The following is a 24871-nucleotide window of genomic DNA, read 5'->3' as shown; positions in this document are numbered from 1 at the left end:
TCTTCACGTTCAACGGATTGTCTGTCAAGTTAAATATTTTATCTGAGTGTGACAGATGTCAACTAGGTTGATGTATAATTTATGTCTGGGTCTGGCTACATAGCCTATTGTGTGTGTATATACATGGTGATGGTTATAATATCAAGCTAGCGATCGATGCTAACATGCTAATGACGCTAGCATGCTGGCTAGGCTAGTGCATAGCCAGTGTTTAGCAAGTTAACTTATCAGTCGAGTAGCTAGCTATAGGAAGAGGGAGATTGGGAGCTTGTATGTCATATGTGATGAAAATGTTCTTGTTGATACAAAGCCAAAGTTTATGGGCTAAGTCCCATTGATAAAAATATATATATACATAATCAATCAAGTTGTTGTCTTTCAATAGCTTTGCTTAGTTACACTGACATTCTGTGACTGTTCTTCCTTTTTGTGGGGTTCACCAGAGCTTTGTGTACATTATATAGCCCAAACCTGAATGCTCTGCTATACCAAATTGTGAGAAAACAGAAAATCCAGAAAAAAGTATTTCCTATATTTTAAATACAAAATACATGTATTTTGTTACATTTTCTGGCACCAGTATTTTGTATTTTGTTGTAATACATTTATTTGGGGGTATTTTGTATTTTTGCCCATCTCTGGTGTTACAGATGACCTCATTCAACCGTTCAGGCACAACTAAATGATCACAGATAACGAGCGACAATCTCGTTCATTTATTAACGTCTTAAGTCGATGGTACGCGTCCCCGAGCTGTCAGTGACACCGGAAGCCTTTTGTATTGTACCTTCAAAATAAAATCGAGAGGGTCTTAGCTGTGTCACATCTCCTAGCTAATCTTGGCTAAATATAGCTAGATGGGGAAAACAACACTGATAATGATCCGTGGTGAAAGTTACTTAACTGCAAGTACTGTGCTTAAGTGCAATTTTAAGGTTTGTTTACTTTGTGCTTCCATTTAATGTTACTTTCGCCAAACCTTTAGCTATAATACTTTTCACTTAAGCCAAATCTTGAATTTAAGACCTTTTACTTATAACATAGTAACTCTACATCGTGGTATTTAATTTAATTTAATTAAAATATACGAGTAGTGATTTTGCTCAACATTTGACAGCTCGACCTCGGAGGCAAGGCCTTTATTGTGAAAGTTAAAACAGGAAGTGCGTTGTTTTGTTTCTCCGGTACTTCACTGTTGGCCTCCTCGGTGTCCAGCGGACGTGCAGCGTTAATTCAACCTGCGACAACAAGCCTTATTAACAGGTTTCCCCTCATAGAAGAGATGTCTGCAGCTTCTTATTAACGTGTTTCTGACACGGACTCACGGTGATGCTGCTCACCTCACAGAAACCGCCTGGTTCAGGCTGAGTGTTCGGCATGACAAGGTAAGCGGAAGCATTTTGTTTTTTTTTGGGGTGAAATTGGATAACGTCACTATCGTTACATTGTATCCGAGGAGCGTTTCCTGCGCCTCAAACCAGCTAACCGAGCCAGCAAAGACTTAACAGCTAAAAGTCACGTTAGTGGACGTTTATTTTGCTCTCAGCTGCTCTGAAACTGACCCGCGTTCAACGTCACGTTGTCTTTATTTTACTACGAACGTTAACTAGCCGTTGGCGAGGTTGTTTCGGTCGGTGTGTAATGTTTAACATGTTTAAAGTGTAAATAAAGACGCATCTTACCTCAGTTACATTTGCGCTGTATTCATTGAAAAACATACTTTTCCTGCGACGTATAGAATAGCATACCATTTACTATACACTATATTATATTCTATATTTCTGTGCTGTATTTTACTGTATTACTGAATGTCACTTTGTGCTCCATCCTGTATTCCACCCCATATATACAGTGCTATACTATACTTTGTTAATATATATATAATACAGTTTTGTTACTTGATACACTACTTAACGTTTCTATTATAATTCTTTATTAATACAGACAAACACTAAGTATCATGCTATAAACAGTATTAGTCTCATATTCTAGCTATATTCTGCTGCTGTGAACTTTACTAATGTTGTATAGTTTCTAATTTTTTGTTTTTTATCTGTACTTATTTCTGGCCTTGTGCTGCAATGATGGATATTTCCCTCTGGGCTTCAATAAAGGCTGATCTTACCTTATCTCATCATTTATATATTGTTCTCTCTTCAACAGAATGAAGACAAATCTGCAGCGAGTATCGACACCTCTTTCAAAAGTAAGTCTTTTAGTATCACTTTCATTCCTAAACTGGACCCTTGATGACAGATTGGAATCGTCTCTCTTTCTCTCTCTTTAAACGTTCACCTCACCGTCTCGTGATTGTAAGCTTGTTTTTGGTCCTCAGGTCAGCATCTCATTACCTTGCTATCAAGACTTCCCGTACAGATTTTCAAATGAAAATGGAGGATATGCCCCTGTCAGGCCCAGACAACACCAGGCTGGAGGTGAGTGAAGATATAACGTGTAAATAAATCTCTCACCCACAGACTGATGTTATGTCTTTCATCAGTTTTTTTTTAATGTGGTATCTAGTTTGAATTTTAAATGATCATGTTGTAGGCCTTGGTCCATGACATCTACTCTGAGCTGGTGGAAGATGCCTGTTTGGGCCTGTGCTTTGAGGTTCACCGTGCTGTGAAACAGGGCTCGTTCTTCTTGGACGAAACGGACCAAGAGAGCATGAAAGAGTTCGGTCAGTGCCACCACGTCTTTGAGTTTCTACTGGCCCATTTCTCTTCTTCTTCTTCTTGTGTTTCCGTACAATATGTGCCTTTTATTACTCCTCCAGAAATTGTGGATCAGCCAGGTGTGGACATATTTGGCCAGGTGTACAATCAGTGGAAAAACAAGGAGTGTGAGTGCCCGAACTGCAAGAGATTGATAGCAGCTTCTCGCTTCGCCCCACACTTGGAGAAATGTCTCGGCATGGGCCGCAACAGCAGCCGCATCGCCAACCGCAGGTCAGTCGGTCATAGTCCTTCAGGACGGAGTGTTGTATTGCTACAGAATGGGAAGGATCACATTGTTTGAATGTTGTTGTTGACCTTTTAACAGGCTAGCCACCAATAATAACATGAGCAAATCAGAGAGCGATCAGGAGGACAATGATGACCTCAACGACAACGACTGGTCGTATGGGGCAGAAAAAAAGGGTGAGCTTTTCAAAAAAATGGTTTAATGTTCACTGTGCTGAGAGAAAAATTAAGAGACACCTCATGTTGCTTTCACATAATATATACAAACTTCTTATTTCCATGTTGCAGCCAAGAAGAGAAAGTCAGATAAGGTACTTTTGCATTTGTTTCCTCTTCTGCAGACGGTATTAGAGTACATGTTGTACACATTTCATTGTGTATAATCATGAGGTTAATCTAATATGAATGGTTTTCTTTGTGCAGAATCAGAATTCCCCGAGAAGATCCAAGTCTCTAAAACATAAAAATGGTGAGTCTATCTGGTTTTTAGCTTCTTGTGGATTGGTGAAGTTTTGGTCCATGCACCTTTCTGAATGTGGTGTAAATGATTATACATATATATTAAACAATTTATCTGATTATTGGTTGGCATCCATATTATGAAAATGCTGTTGAGTTAAAGGAATAGTTAGACATAAACCTAAAATGTAAAAAGAAGAATGTGTGGTTTTACAGATCGAGCTCTTTCTGTTTACGATGGAGGATCAAATAATATCTGATTAGCTGCATGCTAGTTTCCTAATATGTAACTTGATTGTGACTTGAAGTCCAGTTCTGATGTTATTCTAATGGTGCATTTTGTAGAAATAAAGAGGATCAACGCTTATTTTTAATTTTTTTTTCCCAGGTGAACTCGGGGGCAGCGTCAGTTCGGAGCCTTACAAGGTGACGAGTCTTCCTTCGCTCATGTTGCCTGAAACACCTCAAAGTTCTTCCATCTTGTATCGTATATCAGTGCAAAGTGTTGATAATGGTTCTTTGTCTGTCTTTCGTTTCAGTACAATTACAATACTGGCATCAGTTATGAAACTTTAGGCCCCGATGAAGTCAGATCCCTTTTAACAACGGTGCGTAGCCGACGTGAATGCACCCAAGCGAGCGTTGCGTTTGACTGGACAGATGTTGATTATTGAAGTTGTGTTTGTTTCTACAGCAATGTGGGGTGATCTCTGAGCACACCAAGAAGATGTGTACCAGGTAATTACCGTGTACTCCACTAGATAAACTAGTGTTGAAACGTGTCCAATCTGGGAAAACGGTTAACTGCTGTTGCAGTGCTGATATCTGGGATAATGCAGGAGCGTTCGAGGTACGGTGACGCCCGGCCTAACGTCGGTGTCGCCCAGACATTTAATACAAGTTCTCAGGTCAGCGTCTTCATGTCCCTTTATGTCTTCATGTCTGGCCCCGCTGTGAAACTTTGTCTCCAAAACTAAATCACGTAGAGACTGAAAGTCACGGTTGCACGTGAGGTCAGTTCAATTTGTGTATTTCTGAAAATGTTTATTGACGTTGGGACCAGCTCAGAGGTACACAAGTTGGTTGATTTGTTTTTCTTCCCCAAAATGATCTAGATCAAGATAATTATTTTTTTTAAATAGACCACAGAGGAGCCTGTCAGTGACCAACCTCTCACATTAAACCGTTAACACCTCAATGCTGCTCTGCCCGGTCGCTGGTTGTGTCCTCCCTCCCCCCTGTGGCTGTATGTGTGCAGGCAGAGTGATGCATGAAGCTGTGTCAGGGGGTGATTAATGCCACTCTGTGTACCACCAGGTCTCAGCGATGTCCCCAGCACACGGACGAACAGAGGCGGGCCGTCAGGGTGTTCCTCCTGGGGCCGTCCGCGTGAGTGTACTTGTGTTTGGATGAGTGTTGTGACCCTCGTGGTGCAGGTGGATGTTTTGGGATCGAGATACGAGCACAACGCCGCTGCTGGTCAGTGTTGTGATCACTCTGGTACAACGGAGCCTTTTCTGCAGGGAACAGAAGCGGCAGCTGATTAACCCTTTTCTCATTTAAAAAAAAAAAAAAAGGTCATACATTACCACCAGTTTTTTTTTGTCCTGGCCTGTATTAGGTTTCAAGTGGAGGAGCACCTGTGTCAATCAGCATGTGACGCATGATTCACCAAACTCTGTGGTGGAACCTGCAGCCGTGCACGTAGCTTTCAATGACAAACCCCACATCATATTTCAAGCTTTTGAAAACGGTCCGTTTAAGACGAGTCTCATCATTTATCACAATAAAGAAACTGCATGTTTTTTTGCATTGACAGATTGTCAAGATTGCAGTAACCTCTGCTGTATTGTGTGATCGAATGAATACAACCCTCTATTGGCTGACTCCCTGTCTACACACCAGTGCAAGGCATCGTAAAAAAACACTTTCATTCGAAAAATTCACTCAAAAACAAGCCGTGATAGACGCAGAATTTGAGATGTAAGACATTTCATACAACCTTGCCGAAAACAAAATTAAACTCACCAATAATAATACTTATAGATCAATTAAACAATTAATTTGTAAGCCAAGAGGAGAGAAGACAAAACGATAACTTACTGTTATTTGAACTAATTCTTGACTACATTAAGTGTAGCAGTAATATTATAAATATCTAGAGATTTTTAAGGATCAATCTGAGTTTTCCCTCACCAGTCTAACCAGTCAGTACCTCTGTGTGGTTTCCATGAAACAGGCCGTCCCTGCCTGATGCAGGCGCTGTGGTGGAGAGCAACAGCTTTGACATTCCAGATGGACAGACCCTGATGAGCCGCCTGCAGTGGGAAGACTCCCCTGATATTTCACCCACTGACTCAGCCTCATCCAAAGCCAGTAAGGAAGTAACACGTGCATTATCCTGAAAGGGGTTTTGGTAAAAACATGCACAGTTGATTGATACATTTCCTGTCCCTTTCACAGGCACCAACCATTCCGATTCCAGGAGGCCCAAGAAAAAGAAGACAACGTCTCTCGGTTTGAACAGTGGAGGAGGAGGAATAGGAGGAATCGGAGGAATAGGAGGAATAGGAGGAATAGGAGGAATAGGAGGAATAGGAGGAATTGGAGGAATTGGAGGAATTGGAGGAAGTCTGTCTGGAGGCAGCAGCAGCTCTCAGAGTAACATCAGCTTATCGACCAAAAAAAAGAGGCCCAAACTCTCAGCACCTTCTATCACCAGTATCTATGATGACTTAAACTAGCATGAGCCCTGCTCTGTTAAGCTCCTCCATTCATACCTCCAGTTACCGGCCTGGACAGGATGGGATGAAACTCGATGTACATTTAAAATGTAATGAACCCCTTCTCTAGTATGAACACAATGTTTAAAAAAAAAATATGGCTTGTTGGGAATATTCCATCGTAAAGCAGACCTAGTTTCTAAATGAATGGAAGGCCTCCAGCTGTGAATCGGGAAGCTTGTCTTCATGCTGGTAAAGTCACCATATATGCCTTCATGTTGTCCAGGCAGGTATTTGAATTTAAGATGTTCCACTGTATGGCCCAAAGGTATGTGGACACTTGAACTTTACAGTTTCAGTTCATCTCAAAGGGGGTTGAGGTCAGGGCTCAGTGCAGGGCAGCCAAGATCTTCCAAAACCAAACTTTGTGCGCAGAGGAGTAGTCGTGTTGAAACCATTAGGACCTCCCACAAACTGTTGGATAGAATATCATTGTATGCTGTAGCATTACATCTTCCTTCATTTGGACCAAGCAGCCACAGGGGGGTCCGTGCACTTTGGGCTTTTCAAACCTACAAATTACAATGGAGGTGCACAATATAATAGGAATATCATTCATTTTATTTTCTAGTGGGGGGGCGTTTTGACATGGAAACCGCAGGTGTAATTAATATGATTAAGGGCTGCACTCCATTTAGCTTTCCTGATTTCGGGGCCTTGCCGTTGTGCACACTGACAGGGTTTTCCTGTCTTTAGTTGTCCACTTCTCTGGATTTTTGTACAAAATGTCCCCAAACATTTATTTCCTGATGTCCTCTTTTTCTTTAACTAATTTAAAGTGTAAGACCTTTTATTAGCTGTAGTCAGTCAGAAACGTTTTTTATGTTGGCCCCCAAAACATTTTCCTCAAAGCATGAAAAGTCTTAACTTTGGCTCTCTGAAACCTTCAGGCGCCATTGTTTCAACTGCTTTTAATTCAACACTTGACACACGTAGACAGGAGGAAACATCAGTGGCTTTGTAATTCTAGCATTGTATTGCACAGTTTGTGTGTGTGTGTGTGTGTGCTGACTTTCATTCAGTGTGAATGTCAATTTTTTTGGTGTGTGTGTGTGTGTGTGTGTGTGATCAGTTATATTTTCATAAAACTATGCATCCTAGAATGTGACATTCTCGTGAAAGTACGTGTGCCATTTAAGATATTTCACTTCTTTTGTTGACAACAATCTATTTAAGTTTTTACTTGTCACTGCCTATAGAGTGGTGTGTGCATATTAATTGTGTGTAAATGCAGATTTTGATATTTGATGAGCCAGTGGGCTTGGGGCACATGTACAGTACATGTATTTATGACGCGTGAGATGGAAACGTAATCACGAAACCAACATAACTTTCTTTCCTCGGTACAACACTTGTGTATATTCACTTACTTTCTGCTTGTAGATCCCATGAAGTAGATCAGTGCTGCCGATCTGCTCATCGTTCATGATCATGAGTGATACGTCTGTAAGCCTAAATATTGTCTTATGTAAAGGTGGTGAGATGCATTTACATGCTTTAGACGTCACTAATCCTTGATGTCTTGAGTGACGCTTTTTTTTTCTTCTTCTTTTCAAACCTAAATACTTTACAGTTTGAGATATTATTGTAGAGTTGAGTACTAGAATGACGTATTTTGTTTTAATACATCAGGACATCATCGCTGTGAAACTTAGGGACTGTATGAAAATGATGAAGGGGAAGAAGATTTAAGAAAAGGAGGCGGGTCACGCTGTATCAAGGCATCGACTTTAATTGGTTAGCAGGACTAATAAGCCCGTTTTCCACCCATTTGGTGGCTGAGAGAAGAGCTTGAATATTTGCTTTGTTTTTGTGTTTTAATATTTTATGTCTAGGTATTGGGGGAAGGGTGTCAAGGGGAGGGTTCAAAGAAAATAATAATGGCCAAGGAAACATAAAGGTTCAACCTCCTTCCCCACCCAAATAGTTTGTGTACAGTCCCTAAAGTCAAGCGCAATCAGTTGCTTCTCTCACTGAACGTGACAATCTGTCAAAATCCTGATTTATTTTCCAGTACAGTGAACTTCCACATCTGTTTCTGTGGTGACTTTGACCGTGCCCTTTTAAATCTTTTCCAGTACAGTCTTGTGACGTGCACTAATGATAAATAAACTGTTGTTGAGATACTTTGGTAGGTGTGTGACTTAGATTCTTCAACCACTTTTCATGGATGAAGCTAACAGCCGACGTTCTCTTGTGGCTCTTTTGTGTATTTGTGTGCGGTACGAGTGCAATAACCAAGAACGCGATGTTGTGACTTCCCCATATTTCGTTCCTGCACAAGCACAAACCTGTGCACGTGTGAATGACTGTTGTAAATTATCATCATGCAATTCTTTTTTTTTTTCCTTCACTTGCAATTCATACTGGTGTTTGCATATAAATAAACAGAAACCCTACCGAGAGGCTCACTTCTTTAGACTACACACAGACACCGGAGCAGGTTTGGTTTGAAATGCTTTAATTGGAGACATCGCTGAAGCCGGAGCAGTCCAGCATAATCAGGAGGGTTTTAACGCCCCCCCCCCCCCTCCAAATCTTTTAAGTGCCAGATGCAGGTTCATCTGATTCATTCTATCATTTTATTTACAGAAAATACACAATGTATTTACAATATATTCTCAAATTGTCTATTTTCATTGTCTAGTGATTATTTAAATTAGCCTATTTCTACACAGCAACAGTTTTTGAGCAACAAAACTATTGGCAGCTGTACAGTCCACATTTGCTTACACGGAGCTTGACTCATTCGTATAACACAAAATAATGGTCCTTAAAACACACAACACAACAAGTGAGTGGTTCCAAAATATTTCAGATTCTGGCATCTATAAAGTTAATTACACTTCTTTTTTTTTTTTTGTAACACAAACAGTGGCCTAAAAAAAAAACAAAGACGGACGAGAAAACAGGAATCTTTTTCAACGATAAAAGAGCCGACGAGATGAAGCCGAGTGTTTGAACATGGTGTGAACCGCTGAGACGGGTTTGGAGAGGAGCTAAAGTGTCGTTCAATTTCAGCTGAACTTTACTCACTGCGGATTGTTATTAACTCAACATAAACTGTACAAGCACTCAGCTTGGTGTTTTATCTTGGTACATGCACGGACGGGCCCACCCAGCCGCTCTCTCACAGCCAATCGGCTGTGGCGTCTGCACCGAGCCCCGTTCTGATTAGTCCGTCCAGGCGGCGCCCGCGGCTGCGGTTGTTTTTTTTTATTTTACCTCACAACATTCAGCTGTAAGTGTGTGTGTGTGTGTGTGTGCCCTCTCTCTCTGCCTCTTCAGCGGCTGTGCATCCCAAATATCAGAAAGCTGAAGAACACAGTGACTCCCACGAGGGAGATGGTCGCAGGGGCCGTGAAGAACTGCCTGTAGTTGATGCGGAAGTACCACACCACGGCCAGTATCACCACAAACACGGGCACCACCAGGCTGCTGGTGCTGATGGCCACGCCGGCGGCCCGGAATCCTCCGGAGACCCCGGACCCGACTCCCGCGCCGGCCCCGGACTGAGGCCCTTCCTCCGGTGTGGTCTCGTGCAGGGCCTGGGAGATGTGGCAGTGGATCACGCTGTTGTGTGAGATCTTGAGGGAGAGGAGAGTCTTCTTGGGATCCTGCAGCAACTGGCCCTGGTAGATGAGTTTTATTTGATGCTCCCGACCTGAGAAGTATTTACTGGAGAACAAGAGAGGTGAGAAAGAAGAGTCGGTAAACCGCATATTGATGGACGACAAGGCTAAAGGCCAAGAAACAGTCCCACACATGACCTCTCGTAAAACCACAGGGTGTCGTTTTTACACTTAGACGTCATGTGTTAATTAGCAATGCCAGGCTAGCTTTCCCCCCCTGTTTCCAGTCCTTATGCTAAGCTAAGCTAAGCACGTAGCACACAGACATGAATGTGGTATCTAGCTCATCATCAAACTCTCCTTTAACAATCTGTGCTTGAAGTCTTCAGGTGGATGTTTGGGGTTGTTTTACCTTTTCAGCACTCCCACTGTGTCCTGTGCTTCTACAACCGCTACCTCCTCCGTGTCATTTAAATACTTCAGACGGACAGAGATGGAAGTGGCAGTGTTGGTGGTGGTGGGGGAGATGATGCTGGACAACACAGGGATATGCTTTATAATCTTTTTGTCTTCCTCCTCTAGTTCCTCCTCCTCATCCTCCTCCTCATCATCCTCGTCCTCCTCGTCGTCTGAAGTATGCAGCCTTCCAGACTGTGGTTGTTTGCTCTGTATGTCCAGCAGGAGGTCAGTCCTAACACCCTCAGCTGCCTCCCCGGTCCCCTCCCCCTCTCCCCTCTCAGTCCCCGGCTCGCCGTCGTCCGGCTTGTTCTCCTGGGAAGGCGGGGGGGTCTGCTGTTCCGGGTTGTCGGCGTTGGGAGACCCGCCGCTGTAGCTCTCGTGGCCTCCCAGTCCGATCAGAGAGGCGTGAGCCCCCACGGTGAGGATGGTGCCCAGGATGTGGTCTCCCCGGTCGGCCACGTGCGTCGAGAGCCAAGCGAAGACCAGAGCCAGGACCAGGAGCAACACACCACCCGCTGCCGTTACCTCCGCCTCCATCCCATCCAGCATGGTCAGTGCACACACTGCCATCTCTGTCCTCCAAACCTGAAGAAAGGACACAACCCACGTTTACTTACATAGCCCGAAACAACAATGTGGCAACTAAGCACCACATATAAGCTAAATTAAACACAATGTTGATGGTTTCCCAAATCTGATCCAACACATAAGACTCTGTTATATGATGGGAATATCAACAATTTATTTAATGGGAATATAATCTGGTTTAGTTTATAATTACCTCTATAAACATTAGTTATTTTCTCATATAAAGACGTGTATTTAACAAAAACCTAACAACCCAGTAGATTGGAAGTAATAATTATACTGTGACTCTCGTTGTATTTAACCACTCTGTGGCAAATACTGTTTATCAATGAGTAGAATTGTTTTATGGTAATATTGTATATTTTTAGGACTTTTGCATCCAAAGTGTAACACGGTACCTTGATTTGCCAAAAAAACAGACGTTCCCCCATTTGTTTCTATAAACAGGTTCTCAGTTAATTATGTTATCTGCCAATATATTTTAAATGCATCTATGAAATGCAATAAATACAGTAAAAAAAGAAAGTGACCTATTTTATCCACCCAACAACATATTTATCACAACATGTGAGATGAATACAATTACTAGGGATTAGGGAAGGATAAGTATTTGTTAATATATTATAAAAATAGTAGGGATTCACAGTCTGGGGATTCATTGTCAGTTTAATCATTGCATTATATATATATATATATATATATATATATATATATATGTATATATATATATACATATATATATGCCAGAAGATATAAGATGTCATCCATACGCCTACATGATGACAGGAGAACAGTCTAGTTGTTTTGAAAAAAAAATACACATAACTGATTACAAATTAAACTATTATAATCTCAAAAACAAACAAAGCTCCTTCAAACAAAACGCCCAGTAATCTGGGTTCTTGACATTAAGAACACCAAATAAACCCAGTACTTTATAACTCAGTACATACATATACATGACTTGATCACAAGCAGGGTTGCTGTCAGGTGTATAATCCTTTAATGAGGTATTTCCATGAGTTGAAGGACTTGGCGTTATTTAAGATATGAGAGGCTGGTCAACAGCTGTTCGTGGAGCTGTGGAGAAATGTCCAAACACCCAGCTGTTCACAGACGTGTCAGCGGGGACTCCTTGCGCCAAGTCGGTCGTTACATTCGACATTTATCCGAAACAACGTGGCGTTATGTCACCTAATCTCCTGTGCTGCTAACTTGTTATGCTCTAGTTTGAGTTGCTAGTCAGCGAGCTAAGTTAGCTCGCAAGCTAGCCTACCTTGCTAGCTTCTAAAAGAAAACGACCTTCGCCTGTCGCCGCTCGGTTTAGTTTTTGTGCAATAGTTTTGTAACTCGGATGCAGATGTCGCGTGAACGAGCTGTGCGTCTTTTGCTGCGTTGGTACCAAACGATCTTACCTGCCAGCGGAGTAAATCAGAGCATGTTTGAAGACGAGGCTCAATGCTAGTTAGCAGCTGCTCCTGAAAAGCCACATAATAAACACACAGAGACGGCGTGACGTCATCAACGGGCAGCGCGGAGCGCTTGTTTTGGAGACGGGTCACGCGCCTGTTGCTCCTCTCGCTCATACAATAACTGTACATATAATGTAATAATAATAGTGTGGTAGGACTGTTCACGATGCGGACGATTTGGTGACATATTCACATTTATATGTACTTCTGTACTTCAGTACTGTACTACAACACATTTAAATTACTTGTACTTGAGTCTTTTCTTTTCATGCCACTTTATACTTCTACTTTGTTTAGACAGCTTTGGTTTTTAACATTAGTTTTGATACTTTTTGATGATTTTGTGGTATTGGTCGGACATAACAAACATTGTGATGGTGTCACTGGTCACTGGGTAATTGTGATGCCATTTCCCACTATTTGCTGAACCAAACAATCAATTAATAGAGAAATGAGGAAAACAATTTGCTCCACCTCAAACAAAATCTGAAACTAAAAACTAAATGATTGGTTTTACATTAATATGCATAATAATAATCTAATGATATGACAGTGACAAAAAAGGCGAGTACTTTTGTCTATTATAAAATGTGTTTTTGTATTTCAAATCTTAATCTGTTATGTAACAAATAACCATTACTATGAAATAAATACAGTACAGCAAAAGGTACAATATTTCCCTTTACATTTAAGTAAAGTAGCATATATTTAATTTCACTGATCTCTTCATAAATAACATATGCATATTACAACACTAATATTACTACCACTGTTGATTTTAGTAGCAATAGTTGTATTCATAGCAGTAATAGTAATGCATATTTCTCATGCAGTAATTTCATAAAGTTCTTATTTCAGCACTTTGTGGCTGAAATTAGAGTTAAAACAACACCAACCAACTCAAAACAGTATGAATCAATTAAAAGTAAATCAATCATAATCAAACAGGAGCTAAAGTTGTATTCATTTATATTTTCTTACAGAAAAACAAGTAATAGTTAACAGGAACAGGTCGTCGTGTTCTCAAATAAATCTAGTTTCAAAGAGTTGCAGGTGTCGCACAGTGTGGTGTCACAGGAGAGTCCCGTCGTTACTCAGCAGGAGGTAATCCCTCATGGAGCCGGGAATGTCCAGTTCACGGACCGCTGGGAAACAACGACCTCGGAGGCGCAGGCGCACAGCACATCGGCAGAGATGCTGCAGAGAGCGAGGCTGAGCGCTCCGCTGACGCACCAAGTCGAAGAAAGACCGGCGCTCCTGAGGCACCGAGGGGACAAACGGAAACACTATCGAGCACTGGATGGTAAACAAGAGGAGGAGACGTGACCCATAAACACTGCTCACCTCGTACACCTCAGCGGACAGAGAGTCCATCCACTCGCAGGCAGGGAGGGATGTGTACGAGTTCAGCAGCACCTCCAGAGTGGCAGGAGAGAGGACGCACTGCTTCAACATCTGGAGGCAGATGAAAGGATGGATTTTAGGGGTTAGCCCTATTCTTTCTGACCTGATATTTACAGAATTACAGTATTTCCTACATACATTATCATTGCATTAATATATTGGTCAGACGTTCTGTAATATTTGACTCTTCACTTGGAAGTTTTCACTTGCGATAACCTGACATTTGGTGCAATATTTGACAATTTTGCTTCACATTTCCATTGGATTCCGTTGTCCATCTTTGAAACACTTTTAAATGATTTTTAAATTAAGGCCTGCACTGTGTATTGTTTGATCGTCTGCCTCCTCTTTCCCCGTTTGAACATTTCTTGGTAATTACAGCACTAACATAACAGCATATTTGATTTGGTTGCAATTTGTTCTCCTCTTCTATTGTCATTTGTATTCTACAGATTTTGGCAAATGGTTTTATCAATTATTGGTGAGGTAATTGTCTCAGTGGTTTAATTCAGCTCTTCTTTTGATTGGTTCTTTCAGCCTGTGGTTTATTTCACATTGTGAATTTGATGCCCTAGAATACATCTATGAACTCAGTGCTGACAGTCTGCAGGTCTTGTGTCAAGTGTTTCCCTCTCCATGGTTGATGTTAGGGCTTAGTTTATGTTATGTTTAGGCTATAAACAGAGGTAGCCTATTGGTTGGGTTCAGATTAATGTAACAGGAAAACACCCACAACGCAGGAATTCAATCATTTCTTGTACCACTTACTCACCTGTCGATCAGGTGTGCATTAGAAAACAACTTATTTTATAGGATCTGTATCACGTTCTCTCAGTGTGCTTGTTTTTAACCTTTGGTGAAACAGTCTTAGCTCCATGGTTCAGAAGTGACCGCGCTATTGCTTCCGGTTGCTGGCCAGGGTAATCTTCAACCACCTCGAGGAACAAGCAGAAAAGAGTTAATCCCTCTGCCTGATCTTAAAACAATCATATTCTAAACTTCACATCTTTGCTGTGTCACATGACTCCAACCACTTAACCCCCCTCCAGCTCTCGTGAGCTACCTGTATCAGACAGTCCATCGGTGTGTATCCTGCACAGTTGGCAACATCTGCCTTAGCGCCGTGCTGCAGCAGGACGTCCACGATCCGGGGGCTGCAGTTCGCGCATGCGTTGTGCAGAGGGGTGTGCCGCTTCCTGCCCGCGGTTCTGGGGTCAGCTCCTGCACCCAGTAGCTTTTGAATCACGCCCAAGTAGCGGCCGGCCTCGGAGGGCCTCTCTGCGGCGGAGCATGCGGCGTTCAGAGGGGTCTCTCCCTCCTGATTAGTGGCCAACACGTCTGCTCCGTGGCGGAGGAAGAGCTCCACGTGCTCCTCCAGGCCTCGCCGGGCAGCCACGTGCAGAGGTGTGAGCCTCGACTCCCTCAACCTCACGCTGACGTCAACACCTGCGCCTATCAGCAACTCTGCACACCTGGAACAAAAGGTGCACATCTGCATCTGCAAAAACATTACTTAAAGACAAATTAGGTTTTCAAATAAGAGTTTTATTACTACAATTACGATAATTACTTTTGAAAATTAGGATTTTTAAAGAAGATTAACACATAAATACAGTTTTCCCAATGCTAGATATATTGGTTAGTTAGTTGTCAGCTGCTCCATCACTCACTGGAGTGACTGGACGGAGGTGCAGAGGTGAAGAGGAGCGCTGCCGTCTGCGGCCAGCACTTCGGGATCTGCTCCGTGAGAAAGCAGCAGCTGGACGCAGACTGCGTGGCCGCCCACGCAGGCGTCATGGAGGGCCGTGTTTCCTCCGGGGTCGGCGTTCACCTCTGCCCCGCGAAACAGCAGCTCCTCCACACAGCCCGCGTGTCCTCTGCCGGCGGCCAGGCGTAGTGCTGAAGTCTGCTTCACCTTGGAGCTCAGCGTCCACATGCCTGCTGACAGATAGGAAAAAGCTCGCAGGAGTGTGTGTGTGTGTGTGTGTGTGTGTGTGTGTGTGTGTGTGTGTGTGTGTGTGTGTGTGTGTGTGTGTGTGTGTGTGTGTGTGTGTGTGTGTGTGTGTGTGTGTGTGTGTGTGTGTGTGTGTGTGAGTGAGTGAGTGAGAGATCACGAGAGGCCTTAAAGCTCGTACCCATCTCCGGGGCCCACACCATCTCCTCCTGCACTGTCTCCATCAGGGCGTGGACCATCCCAGGGTCCTTCAGCACCGCGTACACTCCTCGCATGTCCCCGCACGCGAAGGTGTTGTGGACGGCCGCGTCTCTGCAGCGGACCTGGGGCGGAGGGGCCCGGACCTCCTGGAGCCGCCGCTGCTGCTGAGGAGGAGGCCTGGGGGCCCGGGGCAGCGGGTCCCTGGTCATGGCTCTCCTATGAGCCCACGCTCGCCGAGCATCCTCCCACTCCTGAAGCTCCCGCTCCAGCCTCAGGGAGCGCAGTGAGGTGGAAGTGAACGGAAATGTGTCATTTGACATGTCACCTTGAAGTGAGGCCAGCGAGTTGACTCTCGACAAGTTGTGTTAATACATTTTATGCCACTTCCTCCACACGTTGAACGGTGTAAAGCAACAGGGTCTTGCCAAAGCACTGGGCAGTTACTGCTCGGAGAAAATGTCTACTCTATACTCACCCTTCACTGGAACTAGTGTGGATCACAGGGGTCCAAGCAGAGGTCAAGTACCGTAAATCATTTCTTAATTTAAACCAGTCTAGTTTCACTGTGATGTTTAATATCACAATTCAAAATCAAACGTTCCTCCGTGGACACGGTCACACGCTTGTTACTTAAACAACTCCAGCACTAGTTATTAATAGATCAGAATGCAAGCTGATACGTGTATTACCCCAGATGGCCACCAGATGGCAGCATTGATCCGATATGTATGTCCACTATAAACAGTCATCTCACCAAAGAACCAGAAATGTCAAGAGAAGTATCACCACTTGTCACAGTTTCACAGATTAAACCTTCTAAATGTGTCCCAGGTCTTTTCCTGTTGCAGTGCAAGTTGCAGTGAATTAAGTCAGCTAACAGGAATTAAATACTTGTTGCCTAGCAATGCAATTATAATTAAACTGTCTGTTGCAATGTTTGGTTTCCAACTTTTTCTCATGCATGTGTGATACTGTAATGTAACAATGTCCTAATGTACAGCATACATGTGGAAAGCTATTCCTGATAAAACCTCAGAGCTATTAACAGCTTCCATCTGATTTAATGGTCACAATGAGAAAAAAAGCATTGTGAGAGCAGTAATATGACAAAATATGGACACACAGTGATGGAATCTCTATATGAAAACACTAACAGCTTATTTATGTTTGGAAAATGATATACCCTTTAACATTACTGGTACATAATTTTAGGAAATCAGTCCTTTCGAATGTAAAACTGACGAGATTATGATCAAATATATATATATATATATATAGTGGTATAGTTGCCCAGTGGTAAAGGAATGGAAATGTTGGCATTCATTACAGGTGTCATGGATGTGCTGGGACTCCACTCACTGTTGGTGGAGCAATGGTTTGTGGTGGCATAATATATAATAATAACAATAACAATAATACATTTTATTAATTATAAGCACTTTACACAGATGGACAGATTGGTGATATATAGTGAATCTATGTTATTTGAAGTTTGGAATTTGGTTTGTGTTACTTTTCACCAGTCGATTATTCATAATGCTCCAACAGTGGGTCATTGTTTGTCTTCCCTCTCGTGTTTCATTCTTTTAAAACTTGAGCATATATCTGTAATATTTAGCCACTCCTCTGAGTTACAAAAAACAATAACAACACTTGTAATGCGGGATAATAGGGGAGTGAGTTATCTCGCTTTGCTTCAACACTCTTTGTAAAAACATATCTGACGTCATCACGTTGTGTTTGAACGTGGCGGCGCGCTCCCGATGAGCAGAACGTTTACAACTCAGCTCGCTGCTGAGCAGCGTTTGTTTGTGGAACTAAAGACATGGGAACAAAACAACAAGTTCTGTTGACACGCAGTCATTGAATGGCGTTCAGTGTCTCGGTAAGTTTGGTGTGCAGACCGATCAAATAACGGCTTTCATCGCGATATCTCATGACTGCGATGGTAAGTGAACTCAAAACTATTTGAGCTAACTGTGCTGCTAACATATGCTAACAATATGTTTAATGCACACAGGTAACATATTACTTAATGGCGTGTTCATTAGGTTTTCATCTGGTGAATAGCACCTGGGATGTTTATTGCTGCACGTGCTTGTCAAGCCCTTTCATCGTGTGTGTCGTGACCTCTGTTACAGACCTGCAAATTAAGCGGCCTGTTCAGCATTGGCGAGGACTTTGATGATGAGGTGAATCCCAGCAGATAACACACCTGGTTTTACTTAACTGTCAGTGCGGACTGATCACATTCTGTAATAGGAGGATCCTCCTTCTGCTCCCCCTCTCTCACACTGTTAATGTGTGTGTGTGTGTGTTTCTCCCAGGACCTGCTGGGGACAGACTGGGCTGTCCGCTCATCGTCTGGACCAGCCGATGTGGCATCTGCCGTGTCATCCCGCTCGCTGCGGGCTTCCTCTGTTTCTCTCAGAGAGCCGGGGAAAAGCTGCCTTCAGCTCACGGGAGAGAGATCTGCAGCCCTGTGTCATGGCAACGCATCAAAGAGCAGCACGCACACTGCTGCTGGACAAACAGGCCTGGGTCTGAGACGGCCCTCCTCCTCCTCTGCTCAGCCCCTTCCTCCCACACTGAATAACTCTCAGCCTAATTTGGCTTCACGACAGAGTCACGCGGAGGGTCCGCCGACGCCCTGTGTGGCTCAGGACGATTTTGACGACTGGGATGTTGACCTGGCAGACCTGGAGGAGTGCGACCGCCAGATGGGACGGCCTCCTGCTCCAGTCCCACCTGCTCCTGTGGTCGATCCCGCGTCTTCGTCCAAAACGCTGCGACCCCCGACCTGTGGAGGGATTCAGACCCACCCTAACCGGTCCCTGAGAGACTTCAGCACCGCACGCCAGGCTTCTGGCTCATTTAGTCGTGACCTACCTCCTCGGATCTCCTCCACTCCTCTTCTGCGATCTCCGAATCCCCGCCCTGCTCTCCTCTCAGCCCCTCCGCAGAGTCCCAGTGTTTTCCCCGGCCTCACTGCGTCTTCTCCGGCCCCCAGCCCCATTTCCAGGACACTAAATAGGCCCCAGAGGCCGTGGGCCACTCCGGGACCCTCCCCTCAGGTCCTCTTTGAGACGGTCTCCTCCCCAGCGCCCTCTTCGTCCTCCGCTCTGAGCTCTCATCCCCTTCACACACCGGTCCTCACCAACCGCCTGGTCCAGTTGGTGTCGGCCTCCAATAAGCGCCCTCAGAAGAGGCCTCGGTCTGAGCCTCACCGGTCCAGACGCTTCCCCGGCCCCGCCGGATTCCTGCCTCAGCAGGTGAGTCTCATCCAGCGGTTATGCGTTGGTTTTTCCGCCATGGTGCCGTGTAATACCTGAATTCTTCTCTCTCAGCCGCAGGGTCAGAACCTGGACGACATCGTGGTCTCTGTCCCTCAGACTCCTGCTCACGGTGTTGTGGCCCGGTCGCCAAGCCAGGTAATGAAAGAGCGATTGAGTATTTTCATGGTTTGTTTGTATAAAAATGCTCGTCACAGATTCCCCAAGCTCCAGTTGACGTATTCAGATGTCTAGTTTTGTCAGATCAACAGCCCATCATTTCTATTTTCAAGTTTCTAAAGGACCCCCTTAAAAACAAGATGGTTCATCTCAAGGGGTTTACCCTAATAAAGATGTCTATATACGTTTGAAAGTGTTTTTTTATAATCAATAGTAATAATTGCCCATTAAGAACGGAGGACGTTCGGCCCTCTCCTCTGCACTCTCACCCAGTGCATGCTGGGATAGCCTGCACCTCCGCAGGATCAGTTAACATAGAAACTAGGTGGATGTGCGTTCACAAAATTCACGTTTTTGTGCAACAGAGGAGCAATAACTGAAAAGAATATCATTGTTTCCAACAGGACCTTTGTTTAGATTTGCCTTCCATATGTCTGACATGAACAGAAGTTGGGTTTACGTTCTCCTAAACTTCCCAGGATGCATTTTGCATTTCAAAACCAGACACTGAAGAGTTTCATGCTGCAGTGTGAAATTCATTTTCACACAATCTGATTGCAGTGGAGCCACACAGTGAGCATGTGAGCGCCGTGAAGAGAGAATATAATGATGTATAGAAAACGCATGAACTTGAGATTTTCAAGGCAGGTGTGCTCTCGGTAACTAAGTTTTCTGTGAGCGTATAAACCCGTTTGACTCGCTCTAAAGGGCTCCAGCTCACAGACCGAAGAAGACGAGTTCAGCGGCGGCGGCTGGGCAGCGATGAAGGCCGAGATGGGATTGGATGAGAGGAACCCGTCGTGCTTCCTGCACTCCTACAGCGTCGTCATGGTCCTCCGAAAGGTGATTCCCCATCATATTTATTTAGGTCAAGCCGTTGCTTAAATAGTTATCCTCCACAATAACAGACAGTGTGTCGCTGCTGGAGGTCTATTGGCATAATCAGGACAAATGGAGGAGCGGTAGCGGAGGTGTTTTTGTAATTATAAACGGCAAGATCACCATCAATCACTCTAACGGAGACTGTTGCTCTGCTCCCGCCGTGCGTCGAACTTCGGAGGAATAACTCGCCAGCACTCGGTCGTTGCGAGCACTTAAACACGGCGTTTCCTGTCGTGGCTGTTGAAACGTTTTACAATAACATGTTACATCTAATGCAGCGGAAACAGCAAATGAAAGAATAATAAATATTCGTCAGATTAATATTCTTTTATTGTGTTCACAATCTGTGGGTTTCATTTTAGACTGAGGGCAGTGATGGTTTGTCTTAAACCCAAATAAAGAATCTGTAGTGGTGTGCATTGCTGCGTCTTTCTCAAAGCGACCACTAGGCGGCGCCAAAGAGTTTAGTTTTTCTTTCTCCAACTGAAGTACTATAAATAATTATCTAAACACATGTAAAACTTTTATTTACAGAAATGTTCAAACTTGTGTTCATAGCTCAAGAGGCGACTTTCACGGCTAGCATAGAAACATTAAGTTGTTACTGGTAGTGCAGGTATTTTACTTGTTATTGATGAATTTATTTGTTATTTTGTGTTGTGAATTTGTGCATTATTTTTTGAATAATCAAGTTAATAAAATGTCAGAAAATATGACAACAAATTATAATTATCATATCCCAGAGCCCGTGGCTGATGTATTTTGATTGCTTGTTTTATCTGACCAAAATAATATAGCGTTCATTATCATATATGACAACGGACAGCTTCACATGTTATTGAATTAATTCTAAAAATGGTTGTTGATTAATTTTCTGACAATCTATTAATCAATACCTCTGAAATAAAGTTCACACTCCACAGTGGGTGAAATGGATGCAAGTTTACCTGAGCTCTTCTAAAATAACCCATGGGTCAATGTACTGTAATTATATAAACATATAATAAAATAACTGTTATTTGACAACGCTGTCTGTTCCCCGTCATTTGTAGGCTGCACTGAAACGGCTGGCGAGAAACAAAGTGCCCAACATGGCCGTGCTCCTAAAGAGCATCATCCACACGCACGCCGATGCCAAGGCTGTGTTTAAAGACCCGACAGGTAGTGGACACTCACACGACGTACATCACGCTGCCTCACTGTAGGAATGTGTATCAACCTGCAATACAAGGTGCACAATAAGCAGCTGAAATACTGTGTGAATACCTGCCTCCTTTTCCTTCCTTCCTTCCTTCCTTCCTTTGCCTCTTTTCCTTCTCCTCCTCCGTCTTGAACCTTCGCCCCTTCTTTCGTCTGATCCGCCTCCTTAAAGCCGAGCCGGTTGCCGTGTCCCCCAGAGAGCCGCCACACGAGACGTGCTGATTGTTAACACTCTGGGAATGGATGTTGTACTCAACATGGGACTTAAGTGCTGATTAGTGATTCAATTGTGGTAGATTGGCATCAGCGGTGGATGGGTTTTAAGTGCCTGTGACACCACGAGGGAGCACTCTGTCAGTAATGGGCCTCCCACCTGCTGAAAGGTTTGTCTCCCGCAGGCAGTGTGACCGTAGGCTCTTCGTACTCGTCTTAAAGATGAGCCCATCTATCTATCGGTCACCAAATGAATCATTCATCGAGCACTGTATTATATTACTGTAGTTTCAATACTTTTGGGGGTTTAAAGTGTTTCAAAAAGCAATTTTGAGGTGTCGCTTTTTGACAGTTGTGGACGTTTTTTCACTCTTTTCTGATGGTTTTTACAGTAAAAGAGAGTAAATTAAAGTCCCATTTAGAGTCAGATAGACCAGGATCAGGGTATGCTTTAGGGCGGGGCTACCTTGTGATTGACAGGTCATTACCACAGCGGGATTCGTCCGTGTTTAACATCTTTAACCCTTTCACGGTGTGTTTTTACTTCATGAGTTAATTGTAGCGTTCTATGGTCGCCTACGGAGTGTCTTTTCCAGCGTGAGGTTGTTCTTAGCTCCGCCCTCTCGTGTCACTTCTGGTTGGAAGATGGCGACGCCCAAAATGCCGTCCACAAACCAATGGGTGACGTCGCTGTGACTACATCCACTTCTTCTATACAGTCTATGGTTACTCTCTTAAGACTAGAATTAAAGGTGTTCATTTTCTTAAATATAGCATCTTATAGTTTTAGATCTTTATTTGAATGCTGTTTTTATGTTTCTCCTCCATTAACCTACATTGTGAGCGGTGTACAGTGTAGAGTACCTCAGGATACCTTGGACCTGCAAGCACTCATTGTTTTTAAATGATTTGTTTCTCTCATTGTTCTGTTTATATTGTTGGACTGAAGGGGAGATTCAGGGGACGGTGCATCGACGCCTCCTAGAGGACCGAGAGGAGGAGCTGAAGGTTGGCGCTGTGCTCCTGCTCAAACAAGTGAGACTCATCGCTTCCATTTCATTCAACTTTCATGACGGTAACTGCAGTGTAGTATTTGAGCTTTACCTCGTGGTTACACGTCTATTTATGGCTCGCTCTGTGGACAGGTGGGTGTGTTCTCCCCCTCCCATCGTAACCATTACCTGAACGTGACACCCAACAACCTGCTGAGGATCTACGCCCCCGATGGAGTCGGTCTGTCCTCCACTCGGCTCCCCCCGCTCATCCTGGTGAGCGCCGCGACCGTCAGCTGGAAACGAGCATAGCACAGTTCACCAAATATGAAAATCTGTCATCCAGAATAATCCGTCAAGCTGCCATCTGTCCCTTCAAAGCATTTTTTTTTTTCGGTCTTTTTCTATCCAGGAGCCGATGTCCCACGCTGGTCCCCCCCCCGCCGGCCTCCAGGGGACTGTGTCTCGGATGCAGCTGGTGTTTGAGGAGGAGGACGACGACGAGGGACAAGAGGCGGGGAAATGCTCAGAGGGAGGCAAAGACCCGAAAGCCCCAAGAGACACGAGAGCCGGCTCCAGCAGAGGCCCCCGAGAGCCTGCGGGGAACCCTGCACCACAGGACTCTGGCTGGGATGCAGGTTGGGGCCTCTAATATGTAATAACACTTGCGATGAGAGAGCGAGATCAATTCTAGTCACAGCCTGAGGTCGCCAAGTGGCAGACTCCAGTCAAGTTCTGCTGAATAAAACAGCCACACCGTCTGGTAGCGCTTTGAGACATTTCACTTGCTGACCCAAACCCAACCTAAATGTTTTCAGTTTGTTTTTTTTTTCTTCTTTTTATCATTCAGTCAGTAAAACGTAAAAAAAGAAAAAGGATTATGCAGCATAGCCTGCGTTTGTATTTTAAAATGACATGATTAGTCTGATCGTCTAATAATTATACGACACATGGAGATGAGTCAGCATGTGAAATGGCTCCAGAGACCTTAATATCTTTCTGTCAGTCCAGAGTTAAATATTCCAGCCACTTTTACTGAATAGACAATCGACTTCCCCAGAGGATGAATCCTAATGACTTTAATCCATCAACAGAGCAGTGTGAATGCACAAATGAGAGGCAAAGTGCTTTGGGTGAAAGTGCTATATAAAAACAGAGGGCAGAGTAAGGAAGCCACCTCGGGTCACATTCTACAGACCGTTGCTACCTTTCGGGGCAGACAGAATGAGTAAAGACTCCGTAAACTAAAACTAAGAAATGTGTGTTTTTTTTTCCAATTGAGCTGATTAGTTTTCTGAACAAGTGACTGATGGTTTGAGCACTACTCCTCACAAAACATCTTAATGTTCGTGTCCCGTCTCTCTGCTCTCTGGATGGACGGTGTGGGCAGCTGTTGTAGCTGTATCGCTGTTAAATCATTGTGTAAGAGACTGATTCATTGTTCAGATAAACACACTGTGCACTACCTTTTTGTTCTATACACAAAACACCATTAAACTGTCAACTTAACAGCCTAATGGTTAAAGCTCATGGGTCCTTTTCTAGCCGGGTACATTGCTTCCCTTAAAACCTGTCTATCTCTGCACGGTCTGCTGGCCAGTGAAGGGGAAAATACCCCAAAACAGTCTTTTACAAAGCTGGTAGATTACATATTTACTTGAGAACATTACTTTTCAACGTTTATCCCAGGCAGGTAAAGATTTCTCAGTTGAATTGGAGTGAATTTGCTGCGAGTTAAACATTCTGTCTGTTGTGCAGATGATGACCTGGATGAACTGCTGGGAGAGTTACCCGAGGACGCGTACAGCCTTTGATGTTCCACCAGCAGACCCTCCACTGACTGAGTTTATTTCACTGATCAACAGTGAAGCTGCTTCGTTTTCCTGACATCGCCTCCTTTTAAAATCACTATCGTCTGACCACTGAAGAGCTTGTGAAAATGTCCTCGACTATGTTCGATACCCAGTTCATAAACGCCACAGAGTCGTCTCGAGTTAATTTGCTGTTACTGTGTCATTTCTGTGCATCGCCGATGATCGATGTGTTCTAAGAAGCAGACTCTTGAAGTCAACGCATGCTCATTAATTCATTACAAAAGCTGCGATTTTGTGATTTCACCTTCACAAAGAATATAATTAGTCTGCGTTTTGTGTATCGAGGATGCAGCCCCCTCTCACTTTACTTTCATTGTTATCCGTTGTTGCACTTTACTTCAGCAACCTTGAAATAAACAACTAATCTGCACAGCATTGATTTGCTAATCATGCGAAATGA

General features: G+C 43.8%; 4 protein-coding genes across 7 annotated transcripts; 2 read left to right on the top strand and 2 right to left on the bottom strand.

The window, feature by feature from the left end:
- Positions 1-1228: 1228 nt before the first annotated feature.
- On the top strand, positions 1229-9432 carry atxn7l3a (ataxin 7 like 3a). Its single transcript, XM_079177447.1, has 14 exons — positions 1229-1385; positions 2164-2206; positions 2336-2435; positions 2551-2683; positions 2780-2951; positions 3046-3143; positions 3255-3277; positions 3390-3435; positions 3814-3851; positions 3965-4033; positions 4120-4163; positions 4743-4814; positions 5665-5801; positions 5889-9432. The coding sequence occupies exons 3-14, from the start codon at positions 2385-2387 to the stop codon at positions 6167-6169; spliced, it is 1164 nt and encodes a 387-aa protein (XP_079033573.1). The 5' UTR covers positions 1229-1385; positions 2164-2206; positions 2336-2384; the 3' UTR covers positions 6170-9432.
- On the bottom strand, positions 8665-12320 carry tmub2 (transmembrane and ubiquitin-like domain containing 2). Its single transcript, XM_079177448.1, has 3 exons — positions 12243-12320; positions 10193-10824; positions 8665-9886 (listed from the first exon to the last, which is right to left on the bottom strand). The coding sequence occupies exons 2-3, from the start codon at positions 10807-10809 to the stop codon at positions 9493-9495; spliced, it is 1011 nt and encodes a 336-aa protein (XP_079033574.1). The 5' UTR covers positions 10810-10824; positions 12243-12320; the 3' UTR covers positions 8665-9492.
- A 701-nt stretch (positions 12321-13021) lies between these two features.
- Positions 13022-16488, bottom strand: asb16 (ankyrin repeat and SOCS box containing 16). 4 transcript variants are annotated; one of them, XM_079177672.1, is made up of 6 exons: positions 15839-16488; positions 15374-15641; positions 14767-15175; positions 14555-14638; positions 13644-13754; positions 13022-13556 (listed from the first exon to the last, which is right to left on the bottom strand). In XM_079177672.1, the coding sequence occupies exons 1-6, from the start codon at positions 16176-16178 to the stop codon at positions 13371-13373; spliced, it is 1398 nt and encodes a 465-aa protein (XP_079033798.1). In that variant the 5' UTR covers positions 16179-16488; the 3' UTR covers positions 13022-13370. The 4 variants fall into 4 exon arrangements, with proteins under 4 accessions (XP_079033798.1, XP_079033799.1, XP_079033797.1 ...); XM_079177673.1 differs by having other exon boundaries at positions 13022-13754; positions 15839-16128; positions 16334-16488; XM_079177671.1 differs by having other exon boundaries at positions 13022-13754.
- A 1130-nt stretch (positions 16489-17618) lies between these two features.
- On the top strand, positions 17619-24846 carry hrob (homologous recombination factor with OB-fold). The gene is made up of 10 exons (XM_079177182.1): positions 17619-17743; positions 18000-18050; positions 18186-19130; positions 19206-19289; positions 20019-20153; positions 21245-21353; positions 22555-22640; positions 22751-22873; positions 23010-23235; positions 24356-24846. Exons 1-10 carry the CDS (start codon positions 17726-17728, stop codon positions 24409-24411), a joined length of 1833 nt encoding a protein of 610 aa, XP_079033308.1. The 5' UTR covers positions 17619-17725; the 3' UTR covers positions 24412-24846.
- The last annotated feature ends 25 nt before the right edge of the window (positions 24847-24871 follow it).

Source organism: Pholis gunnellus (assembly GCF_910591455.1).
Source record: "Pholis gunnellus genome assembly, chromosome: 17".
NCBI lineage: Eukaryota > Metazoa > Chordata > Actinopteri > Perciformes > Pholidae > Pholis > Pholis gunnellus.
Note: the sequence above shows the minus strand (reverse complement) of the source record. Positions and strands in the feature narration are given on the sequence as shown.

Coding starts and splice junctions, on each gene's coding strand:
- atxn7l3a (XM_079177447.1), top strand. CDS start 2,385: ATGAAAATGGAGGATATGCCCCTGTCAGGCCCAGACAACACCAGGCTG. Junction 2,436..2,550: donor CAGACAACACCAGGCTGGAG/GTGAGTGAAGAT, acceptor ATCATGTTGTAG/GCCTTGGTCCATGACATCTA. Junction 4,034..4,119: donor TCAGATCCCTTTTAACAACG/GTGCGTAGCCGA, acceptor TTGTTTCTACAG/CAATGTGGGGTGATCTCTGA.
- tmub2 (XM_079177448.1), bottom strand. CDS start 10,809: ATGGCAGTGTGTGCACTGACCATGCTGGATGGGATGGAGGCGGAGGTA. Junction 9,887..10,192: donor ACAGTGGGAGTGCTGAAAAG/GTAAAACAACCC, acceptor CTTGTTCTCCAG/TAAATACTTCTCAGGTCGGG.
- asb16 (XM_079177671.1), bottom strand. CDS start 16,178: ATGTCAAATGACACATTTCCGTTCACTTCCACCTCACTGCGCTCCCTG. Junction 14,639..14,766: donor CGATGGACTGTCTGATACAG/GTAGCTCACGAG, acceptor TTGTTCCTCGAG/GTGGTTGAAGATTACCCTGG. Junction 13,755..14,554: donor CTAAGACTGTTTCACCAAAG/GTTAAAAACAAG, acceptor ATCTGCCTCCAG/ATGTTGAAGCAGTGCGTCCT.
- hrob (XM_079177182.1), top strand. Junction 22,641..22,750: donor CTGTGCTCCTGCTCAAACAA/GTGAGACTCATC, acceptor CTCTGTGGACAG/GTGGGTGTGTTCTCCCCCTC. Junction 22,874..23,009: donor GGCTCCCCCCGCTCATCCTG/GTGAGCGCCGCG, acceptor TTTTCTATCCAG/GAGCCGATGTCCCACGCTGG.